Below are 11,728 nucleotides of genomic sequence, written 5' to 3'. Positions count from 1 at the left end.
GGTGAAAGAACGTAACTGAGAGTGAATCAAACAAAATAAAACAAAATGAAATAGAAGGAGAGAGAGTAAGTAAAAATGAAAAAAATTAAAAAATTACAAGGGAGTCTAAAAAAATAAAATAATATGTGATTTATAATTAATAAGAAAAAGAGGGGTATAGAAGTGGAAACAGGTGGTTGGCGAGCGCGATAGAGAGCGAAAAAGTAAGGCGTAGAGTGAGATTAGGAGTAGCAGCAGAGAGGAGAGTAGTGGTGGAGAGAAGGGAGAAGTGGCGAAGACGATGGAAGTGGAGGCGAGAAGCAAGGACGAGTAAGAGAGCAGATATTAGTTAGTAACGGTGTGTGGTCAGAAAGAGGTTAGGGACACCTTAAAGAGAAAGTGAAGTGGCAGGCGGTTGAGAGGTGGCGACATTGTAGGTGAAGAGTAAGAAAGGCTGAGCGTGGTGACATCTCGGAGAGAAAAGGGGAAGGAGTAGGGTGGCGGTAGATTTGAAGCAAAATAGGAAGAAAAGGAGACGATAGAATAAATAAGGTGAGAGAAAGGCATGGGATAAAAAGAAGAGTAGAGGGGATGAATAAGGAAAGTGAGGGGAAGGATAAAGCGGAGAAGCTCAAAAAGATGACAAGTAGAAGAGGTAAGGTGGCTAGCACAAGGAGAGAGAGAGAAGTGCGAGTTTATGTAGTGAGGGGAGTATAGATGATTATTTAAAAAAAAAGAGCGGAAGGGGGAAGAGGAGAGAGGAAGAGGCGTTTAGAAGGAGTAGGAAAATGGTGATATCGCCAGAGGGGAAAGAACAGATAATAAGGATAATGAGTAAAATGATGGAGGAAATACGGGAATTAAGGAAAGAACAGAAAGAGCAAGGGGTAGAAGGTAGAAAGCAAGAAAGAGAGAGAAATGATAAGAGATGAGATTAGGAAGATGAGGGCGGATGTGGAGGAGAGAGAGGTGAAATGGCAGAAGGAAAGGGAGGAATTGAAGGAGATAGGAGAGTTGAAAGGAAGGTTGGATAGTATAGAGAAGGAGAGGGATGGGAGGAAGGAAGGGCAGAGAGAAGTGAAAGAGGAAGGAAAGTGGGAGATAGGAAAAAGAGATAAATCAATGGAAGCGAAGGTAAGAGAGCTAGAAAGGTAGAGAGAGTTAGAAGAGAGAGACAGAAGGAGGAACAATGTAGTAGTGAAAAGGGTGGAGGTGGAGGAGGGAAGGCTAAAGGAAGCGGTAGAGAAGCTATGGCTAGAGATGGGAGTAGAGAGAGGAATAGAGGAGGTAAAAGAGATAGGAAGAAAAACGGGGAAAGAAAAGAAGATGGTTTTAGTTAGGTTAAAAGATAGAGTAAGAAAAAGAGAGGTAATGCAGAAAAAGAATGTGTGGAAAGGGAGGATGGAAAGAATAGAGAATGACATGACCTTGAAGGAAAGAAAAATGTAATGGAGCCTGGAGAGGAAGAGGATAGCTGAGAAAGAGAGAAAGAATAGGAGGAGAGCTTGGGTAAAGTACGGAAAGATTTGGATAGAGGGGAAGTGGTAGAGTTGGGATGATGAATAAGAAGTCCTGACAGATGGAAGGGGAAATGAGAAAGAGGAACAAGAAGAAGGAGGGGGGAAAAAGAAACAGAGGAAGAGGGAAAGAGTAGAAAAGAGGGAGACGGAAAAATGAAAAGGGAGGATAGTGAAAAGGGAGGAAAAACGATGGGAGGGTAGGGCGGAAAAAAAAGGGAGGAGAGGGAGAGTAGGAAAAAAGGGAGTGTGGTGAGGCTGAGGGGAGGGGGGAAAGGAGTCAGAGAGAGTAAAGTGGGGAAGGTAAAAAGGAGTAAAAGAGAGAAAAAAGAGAGGAGAAAAAGAGAAGAGGGAAGGAAGGAATTAAGGAGGAAGGAAGAAAGGAAGGAACAGGAAGGAAGCCTAAAGATAGGCTTTTGGAATGTAGCGGGAGTGAAGGAAAAACAGGAAGGGTTTTGGGAAAGAATAAAAGAATGAGATGTCGTGGGGTTGGTGGAGACGTGGCTGGAACAGGAGGAATGGGCGAAGATGAAGAATAGGGTGCCAAAGAAGTTCAACTGGAGTATACAGGGTGTAAAGTAAGAAAGAGTTGGACAAAAAAGAAGAGCAATAGGTGGAATAATAATGGAAGTCAGAGAAGGGTTAGAAGAGGAAGAAGAATGGGTGGAGGAGGAGGGTTTAATGATTAGAGAAGTAAGATGGAAGGAGAAATGGAGATTGGCAACAGTTTACGTAAGCGGCAACTTGGACAAGATGATGGGTAAGATAAAATCGGTAAAAGAGGAGGAAGGGAGAGAGGAGAGATGGATAGTGGGGGCAATTTCAATGCGAGAACAGGGGAGAAAGGAGCGCTGGAGGATGGAGAAGAGGGAGCTGAAAAAAAATCGAAAGATAAAATGATAAATAGGTAGGAGGAAGGATTAGATGGGTGGAAGAGAAAGGGAAATTATAAACGGAGCAAAGGAGGAAGGTGAGGAGGGGGAGGTGACTTTTACAGGAGGAAGGGGGGAAACAGTGATCAATTACGCAATAGGAGATAGAAAAGCTTGGGAAAGAGTGACAAGATTGGAGGTGGGGTGTGAGGTAGATTCGGATCACCAATCAGTAGCAGTACGGTTGGACAAAGGGGGTGGTGGTGAGAGGAGAGGGACAATAGCGGAGGAAGAGAGGTGGGTGGAAAAGACGGACTGGTCGGAAGAGGCAAGAGAGGAATTTTGAAGAAGGACGGAGGAGGTAGAAATAGGTAAGGGGCAATAAATAAAAAGGTCGAAAAGTTGACAAAAAGAATTAAGATGGAAGTAAGGGTGAGAAGAGTAAAAAGAGGGGCAGAAGAAAAAGGAGTATGGTGGGATGGGGACTGTAGGAAGAAGAGGGAGGAGATAGAAAAATTATTAAGAGACTGGAAAAGAGGAAGAAAACATAAGAAAGAAGATCATAAGAGAAGAAAGGAGTATAAGGAAAAGTGTGAGGAAAAAGGAAGAAAAAAGAGAAATCTGCTGAAAGAGGCAAGAGAGGCGAGAACAGAGAAGCAGGTGTGGGAAGTAATAAACAAGGAAAGGAGAAGAAGGGTAGAAATTAATAAGGAGATAACATTAGAGGAGTGGGATAAATACTTTAGGGAGATGTTAGAAGGAACGGAATACAAGCGAAGGCTAGGAGAAGGAGAAGAGGGAGAGCAGGGGGCGGAGGGGAAAGTGGAGAAAGAGAAGGAGATAGGAGGAAGTAGAGAGAGTGCTGAAAGGGCTGAAAAAAGGTAAAGCGGCGAGAGAGGACGAGATAGGAAATGAAGTGTGGAGTTATGGGGGAAGTGGTTTAAGAAAGGCGTTATTGGAGAGTATGGAAAGGAGAGGGTTTTCCAGAGACGTGGAAGGACAGAGTATTCGTTCCGATAGCGAAAAAGAGGGGCAAAAGAGGTGAGTGAGTATAGAGGGATTACGCTGATGCCGACGGCGTACAAAGTGTACGCGTCGATATTAGCAAATAGGTTGAGGAAAGAGATGGTGAAAAAGGGGATGATTCCAGAAAGCCAAGCAGGGTTTAGGAAGAGGAGAGGAGTGGTGGACAACATTTACACACTGAATTATGCGATAGGGAAGCGATTAAAGAGGAAAAAGAAGGTAGTGGCTGCTTTTGTAGATCCAAGGGCGGCATTTGATTCAGTGGACAGAAGGGTTTTGGGAAGATGTCTGAAAAAACCAGGAGTGAGTGAGAGGTTGGGAAAGAGGATCATGGAAATATACGAGAAAACAAGGAGTGTAGTGAGGGCGGAGAAAAGATACGGAAGGAAATTTTGGACAGCGAGAGGGGTAAACGGAAAAATTAACAGAGCTGATCAGGATTTAAACTCGAAACCTTTCGTTTTCTACCTTCATAGTCTGTTACTGTGTGTTGCTTCACAATTGCTTTACCCCACATAGCAAAATGTTGGCAGTATGCCGACAGAATGCCAGTAAATTTATCTCATAATTTTGCAGCAAGATCTTCTTGTGCTGTTTTTTATTCTATCCTATTTGATTTTTACTACCTTATAATCTGTTTTATCAATAAGTATGCCAGTTTACGTTGCATCTCAATTTTATATTTAAATATAAAACTGCATTATATATATGAAAATAATAAAAAAAAAGAAAAATTTAAATAGTTTTAGGACGTTTAGGATATATGTAAAATAATCTAATATTATCAATAATATGTTCACTATTATTTAAACTGTACAATTAGTAAAAAAGATTTGGGTAAATTTTATTTTTAATAATTGCTTTTGAATGATTTGTTTTTAGCAGATTTTATATATAAAAATCAATAAATGTATATATGAGAAGCTGGGCTTTGAACGAGCGACGTGCTTCCGTCCTTCTAGAGGGCAGCTCCCGAGTGGCGCGAGCTTCGGGGCGCCACGCTTACGTGCGGTCGTTGTGTGAGCCCAGAAAAGCTCGTAGTGTCGTAGCGTTCAGACGTGTCTAAGTGTACAAAGAGCAAATATAGCATATAGAGCATTCTAGAAATCCTTGTGTTTTCCTGCCCACCTCGCCACGCACACAGTCGTCGTTATCGAATAGCCTACAGGTTATGGGCCCAGGGCACGATTCCCCTGCGTGAGGAACGAAGTACGAAAACCTCTACCTCTAGTTGAACGTGTAACGCGAAGTGTGTGAGACGCCGGCAAAGGGCATCGAGAAGACGAAAAGCATTTAGAAGAATAGGAGAATTTAGAAGATTAGAGGGTAAGTAAATAATATTCCTCGTTGCTGACGAGCAAAACGAGAGAATTCTCAGCAAATAAGAACGTTCGTTCGATAAATGCTGTTAGAAGGAGATAGATGTTTTTGCCTTCTTCTTGAGAGATAGAAATAGAGGCAACAGTGACAATAAGAGAATTAGCGATAGATGTATAAAGAGATAGATGTGTGAGATATAAAGAGATAGATGTGTGAGATAGAAAGAGATAGATGTGTGAGATAGAAAGAGATAGATATATGCCGCTTGGTAACAAGCTGGCGGGAAAAGCGATGTGCCTGTGCAAGTCCGATCGTGAACGGCGAGAGTCATTTTTTTTGGCGCGCAAAAGTCCGATCGTGAAAAGTGAGTCATTATTTTGGCGCGAGGGACGCGCTGACGCATGATCGATTGGAAAAACATAGCATCGATGCGACGCCATAACACATATATATATATATATATATATACAGGCATGTGTATGGAATTAATTTTCAAAATCGACATGTATCGGGTCGGTAATTGAGCATGACTAGCTGTGCGGTGTAGCTTGATTACTGTACAGGGAGGCCGCGTAAATTTGTATGGGCCCCGTGCGCGTGCGTGATCAACCCGAGCTCCCATAGATCTTTTCAGCAGTGCTGGAGATCGCAACGGACAGTGGTGTGCGCGTGCGGATAGCCCTGCAGAGGCGCGTGGTTTTCTCGCTTTGGGGTTATTGTGAATTGCAGTGCGTTCTATATAGCCTCATAAGCATTAAATTTTTATCGCTGAAAGAGATCTAGTGATAGAAATTGTAAATTATTATCGGTCAATATGAATGTTGGTTTATCTTGTCAAAAGAGGAATGCTAATGTTCAATTGACATTTGAATCCCGATTTAGATGGAAGAAGAAAAGACGAAAAATCTTCCGATGGATGAGGAAGAAAACCAAGATTCACTGGTTGACTACGATAGTGACAGCAGCGTGGTCACAGTGGTAGAGAAAGAAAGAGGTAGCAATAAAACGATGAGTAAAGATGAAGAAGAAAAAGAGAACAAGAAGGAGACTGAAGCAAAGGGTGCAATCCCGAAACGCGGCAAACCAAAGATAATAGAAAACATAGATGTAAATAGAGAATGGGCTGAAAATCGTCCTGTACTACCTATAGGGACAAAGATGCTTTACGAGAAACAAGAAAAAATGGTTGAGAAAATGGACTCGGTATTAAAGATGTTGGATAAGGTTATGACCCAAGCAACCTCCATGATGGAAAATATGGTAGAAGTCGCCCACGTAAATTTAGAGAAAGAGAAACTAAAGATTAGACGTTTAGAGGTAAATAAACAGAATACGCAAAGTAAAGTAGAAAACAGTATACAAACGGTTAAAGAATCAGAAGTAGAGCCTAAAAAGAAAAAGTTAGATGAAATAGTCTGTTCAGTCGAGAAAAATAGAAGTTTAGAGACAATTAAGAGTGCTTTAGAGGTAGAATTAAACAGTCAAAGGTTGCATATTAGAAGAGAATATAAGCTAACGCAAAAATCCAACTTTGATCTTTGGATGGATTATTTAAAATCCGAATTAATAAATAACGATTTATTAGATGTAATTGATTCAAACATTGATAATCCAGAAAATCTTTCCGAATTAAAAGTTGCTAAGAGAAAAAGTCTAGTTAGAGATATAATAATCAATCATTTAGATGAAAATTATCATAAAAGGATTTTACATGAGAAAGATCCAAAAGAAATTTTGAAGAAATTAAGAGGTTATAAAAAGAGTGAAGTAAACGTTACTCATGCATCGGTACGAACTAAACTCTATCAAATTAAAATGAGAAAAGACGAAAAAGTAAGTGATTTTTGCGAACGCTTTGATTCAATAATTAGAGAATATGAATCATGCGAAGATGCGGTACCTCTCACAGAACAAGAAATGAGATCTGCATTGTATCAAGCTGTGTCAATTAATGTGCCGGAACTGAGGAATGTAGATTTAATTAGAAGACAAACTAATCTTAAAGAAATGAATGTACATGAAATAAAATCTTTCACGATGCAGTTAGAGGCAGAGACTAAGAGTAAAGTTAGAGAGAAGCTAGAGAAACCAGAAGTTAGAGTGCAGAGGGCTACCGCAGAAGAGCACAAAGAAATAAAGTGCTACCGATGCAACAAATTGGGTCACATGGCGAAGGACTGCCCACTAGCGGGATCAGAGGCCTGGTTCTGCTATTACTGCCAGGAGATTAGAGGACACAAAGGTGATAGCTGTCCTAATGCCGGAGCCCAGACGAACAGATTTAGAGGAAAAAGGTATAAAACCGTTAATAAAAATATAAAGAAAAAGGGTAGATTTGCACAAAGAGGAACAAAAAGAGTAGATAATAAAGGGAAAGTAACCAAAATACAACCAGCCAAGAAAACTATACCATCGCAAACAGCAATTGAAGGAAAACCAAAAGAAGGTAAATTATGCATGGCTAAAGTAATAGAAGATAGAGATAGTTCAAAAGAATTAGTCAATTTTATTGTAGATTCGGGTGCAACAGATCACATTGTGAATAAGAATATAATTTTGTCAAACTTTGAAAAATGTAATAATAGAGTTATTAAATGCGCGAATAAGAATGAGCTTGCAGACATTTCAATAGATGGTAAAGGAGATCTTTTGTTGTTAACAAATGAGAAAGAAAAGAAAGTAATTAAATTAACAAATGTAATTGCAACGAAGGAAGTATCCGAAAATTTACTATCTTTAAGAAAGCTGGCTAATGCAGGGTTTAGTATTTATTTAGATGATAAAGTATTTAAAGTTCACAATAAACTAACAAATAAAATTGTTTTTGAAGGAATTTATGAGAAACCAAATTGGATTATGCAATTTGAGGTTAAAAACAATAATATAGAGGACAATGAAAGTATAGAATGTGCTGTGTATAGATGTAGAGCAGAAATTGTTCCACATTGTGAGTTTCCTGAACAATCGCAAGCAAACATTCAGACCAGTGAATTATCAATTTCGGAGGGAGAATTAGACGAAAGAGACAATGTTGGCTCTGCGATTGGGAGGGAGAATGAAGGAGAGCTCACAAATGTAAACGAAAATATAGAACACAATAATGCTGAACTCGATCAAGTCATTAAGTTAGAAGATATACAAACATTAGAGAATATAGAAAAAATGTGTGAAAGCTCAGTAATTGAAAAAGTAAAGAAATTAGAGAAAATAAATGAGGCGATGTTATGGCATGTTAGATTAGGTCATGCGTCGTTAAACTATTTAAGACAGCTACAAAAAGTAGAAAAGAGATTAGAGACAGTTAAGTTTGATAACTCCATATTAGAGTGTGAAGTCTGTATAATGGCAAAGATGGCAAAATTGCCGTTTAAAGAAAACAGAAATAGAGACCAGAGACCACTACAAGTGATACATACGGATATCATGGGTCCAATAAAACCTACATCTTATCCAGGACGAAAGAGGTTTATAATAACCTTTATAGACGATTATTCTAGATTAGCGAAAGCTTACTCCTTGAAGACGAAAGATGAATCGGGAGAGGCTCTAGAGAAATACCTAATATCCGCCAGAAATCTACTAGAAAAAGAAGAAAAGCTATGCTATGTGAAGTCAGATCAAGGCAAAGAATTTACGGGAGGTGCTTTTAAAGAAGTGTTAAAAAGAGAAAATATAGAAGCCATATATGCACCACCGTACACTCCGGAACATAATGGAGTTGCAGAAAGGTTCAACAGAACGATGCAAGAGAAAATAAGAACATATATGTTTGACTCGGGATTACCAAAGAGTATGTGGGAGTTGGCAGTTGACGCTGCTGTACATGCGTACAACAGATCTCCACATAAGACTATAGAGTATGAGATCCCCTTGAAGAAGTTCTCATCAGAAACAAGTTGTCATTTCGAGCAAATAAAGAGATTTGGATGCATTGGATATGCAAGAGTACCAAAGCCTACGTCGAAATTTGACAAGAGAGCTATTAGAGGTGTGTTGGTAGGATATACTGACACTGGATATATACTCTGGCATCCAAGCACAAGAAAATTTATAGAGTCTCGACACATTAGATTTAATGAAAAGATAACATATAAAAATGTATATCAAAACAGTCAAATAGAAGAAGAAAAAGACTTAGATAAAAATTGGATGAAAGAATTTGTAGAGGATGAGGAAAAGGGAGAACAAAAACTAGAGATTCCTGAGAAAAGGAAAAGAGGTAGACCGAGAAAACAAACAACACAACTAGACGAACAGAAGCAGAAGGACGCACGAAAGGAAAGTGAAGCTCCAATGACTAGAAGTAAAACTAAAAGAAAACTAGAAGATAATGGAGACACTGATGTGCGGAGAAAAATAGAAGATGTTAGCTTTGCTAATTATATTAATGTGAAAAATATTCAACGGAATATAGAGAATGAAGATGAATTACATCAATGCCTTATGGCATCGTTAAATAGAAAGTCTGTTACTTATGAAGAAGCTATATCAAGTAACGAAAGAGAGAATTGGAAAATTGCAGTCAAAGAGGAACTTGAATCTATGTATGCTAATCAAGTGTGGGAACTTGTCGATAGACCATTAGAGAAATTAAATGGAAGACGACCTAATATAATAGATTCAAGATGGGTATTTAAGAGAAAATTAGAAGCAGATGGATCAACCAGATATAAAGCGAGACTGGTGATAAGAGGATGTAAAGACAAAAATGTGTATGATCTAAAAGAGACATATGCACCGGTTTCAAGATTGTCACTGGTTAGATCTATATTAGCAATAATAAATAAATATAACTTATACGCTAGTCAGCTAGATGTTAAGACTGCGTTTTTAAATGGAGTTCTAGAAGAAAAAGATGAAATATATATGGAAATTCCAGAGGGAGTAGAACTGGATGAAAACACCAAGAAGACTAAGGTGTGTAAATTGAATAGAGCTTTATACGGATTGAAGATAAGTCCGAAAAGATGGAATAAGAGATTTTCAGAAGAGGCTAAGAAACTTGGATTAGAGAACGACCTACATGAGCCATGCCTGTTCACGTGGAGGAAGGAAGGCAAAATAGTGATCATATTACTTTATGTAGATGATATGTTGATTGCAAGTAATGATCAGAAGAAATTAGAAGAAATCAAAAAGAAGTTGAGTGAAACATTTGAGACGAAGGATCTTGGGGAACCAAAGAACTTTCTGGGAATAACAATAGAGCGAAACAAAGAAGAAAGTTGTATGTATATTCATCAGACGCGATATACTGAGAGCATATTAGAAAAGTTTCATATGAATGAATGCAAGCCTCAGAACACTCCTATGGTCACCAGAAAAGTGAGCAATAAAAACAGAAAATTAGAAGAAAAGAGTATTAGAGAAGAAACTAAAAGAGTACCTTATAGAGAAGCTATAGGAAGCTTAATGTATCTGGCAAATGCTACACGACCTGATATAGCCTTTGCAGTAAACTATTTAGCAAGAAGACAATTAGAGCCCACGGAAGAAGACTGGCAAGATGTAAAAAGGGTCTTCAGATATCTTAGAGGAACTGCAAATAGAGGATTGATGTTTAAAGGTAAAACAGATGAGTTAGAGTCGCTGACAGACGCTAGTTTCAGAGATTGCATTGATTCTACATCCACTGGAGGATATATAATCAAATTATTTGGAGATGTGATAGCATGGAGAAGTCATAAACAGACATATGTTACACTCTCTACCTGTCAAGCAGAGTATCTGGCAATGAGTGAGGCCTGTCAAGAAGTAATTTCATTAGACAAGTCGCTCAGGTATGTTGTTGGAAGAACATTCTTGCCTGCAACAATCTGGTGTGATAATAGAGCAGCAGGAAACTGCACTAAGAAGGATGGAAGTCACAAACTTAAAATGTTTGATGACAACTTAGAAGAAATAAAGAAAAACTTAGAAGAGAGAGAAGAAACTGGAAACAGAAAACATATGGCTGACACTCATGGAGATTTTATCAAGCAGTGTGTTGATCAAGGGAAGGTGAAAGTCGAATGGATTGAGACCAAAGAGAACTTGGCAGACATTATGACAAAACCTTTACCTCTAGAAGCATTTGCATATCTAAGAGACAATATAATGAATGTAGAGTTTGAACAGAATTAGAGATCAATTTTACTCGATAACTGATTTTTGATATGTTACAGATAAAGAAGAAAATTAGATGAACACGGATCGCTCGCACAAAGGGAGGGAGTATGAGAAGCTGGGCTTTGAACGAGCGACGTGCTCCCGCCCTTCTAGAGGGCAGCTCCCGAGTGGCGCGAACTTCGGGGCGCCACGCTTACGTGCGGTCGTTGTGTGAGCACAGAAGAGCTCGTAGTGTCGTAGCGTTCAGACGTGTCTAAGTGTACAAAGAGCAAATATACTATATAGAGCATTCTAGAAATCCTTGTGTTTTCCTGCCCACCTCGCCACGCATACAGTCGTCGTTATCGAATAGCCTACAGTATAAAATAAGGATTTTTACGTCTTTAATTATATGAGTAAATTATGTCTTCATCAGCATTAATAAAGTGCGGTGTTTAATTTTCGAGAAATAAGAAAGCGTTGCTTTAGAGGACCTATGACAATATTAGCGACTTACCTCTTTACTTCTAATAAAAATATAAAAAATGTATGGTTGTATATTCGTGAAACAAAATAAATGCGCGCGCGTAGCGCGCGCCTGTGTTGTTCTAGTCCTCTTCTAAAAAGGGCATGTCAGGTATTGTTGTCACTTTTCCGCGATGCCGATTGGTTCTCTTGCTGCGCTTACTTCATTTGCAGCTGTCATTGTATATTTTGACAGTTGTGTGTATCAAGGGTTAATAGTGTAATAGTAATAGCATAATGTTAAAGCTAAATAGCGCGCGCGAAGCGCGCGTCTGTAGTGTCTAGTAGAGATAAAAGTGTGATAGATTGAAGAAAGGCGCAGATTCTATGGTAAAAGATTTATGATATGTAACTGAGTTATATTTTTTTATTTTTGTTAATTAAATAAAGTTATTTAGATTA

The 11,728-nt window shown here is 38.9% G+C and overlaps 1 protein-coding gene across 1 annotated transcript; it reads left to right on the top strand.

The window, feature by feature from the left end:
* The first annotated feature begins 5,112 nt into the window (after positions 1–5,112).
* LOC139814727 (uncharacterized) lies at positions 5,113–11,616 on the top strand. Its single transcript, XM_071781196.1, has 2 exons — positions 5,113–7,160; positions 10,879–11,616. The coding sequence occupies exons 1-2, from the start codon at positions 5,597–5,599 to the stop codon at positions 10,893–10,895; spliced, it is 1,581 nt and encodes a 526-aa protein (XP_071637297.1). The 5' UTR covers positions 5,113–5,596; the 3' UTR covers positions 10,896–11,616.
* The last annotated feature ends 112 nt before the right edge of the window (positions 11,617–11,728 follow it).

Source organism: Temnothorax longispinosus, chromosome 6, assembly GCF_030848805.1.
Source record: "Temnothorax longispinosus isolate EJ_2023e chromosome 6, Tlon_JGU_v1, whole genome shotgun sequence".
In the NCBI taxonomy this organism is placed as follows: domain Eukaryota; kingdom Metazoa; phylum Arthropoda; class Insecta; order Hymenoptera; family Formicidae; genus Temnothorax; species Temnothorax longispinosus.
Note: the sequence above shows the minus strand (reverse complement) of the source record. Positions and strands in the feature narration are given on the sequence as shown.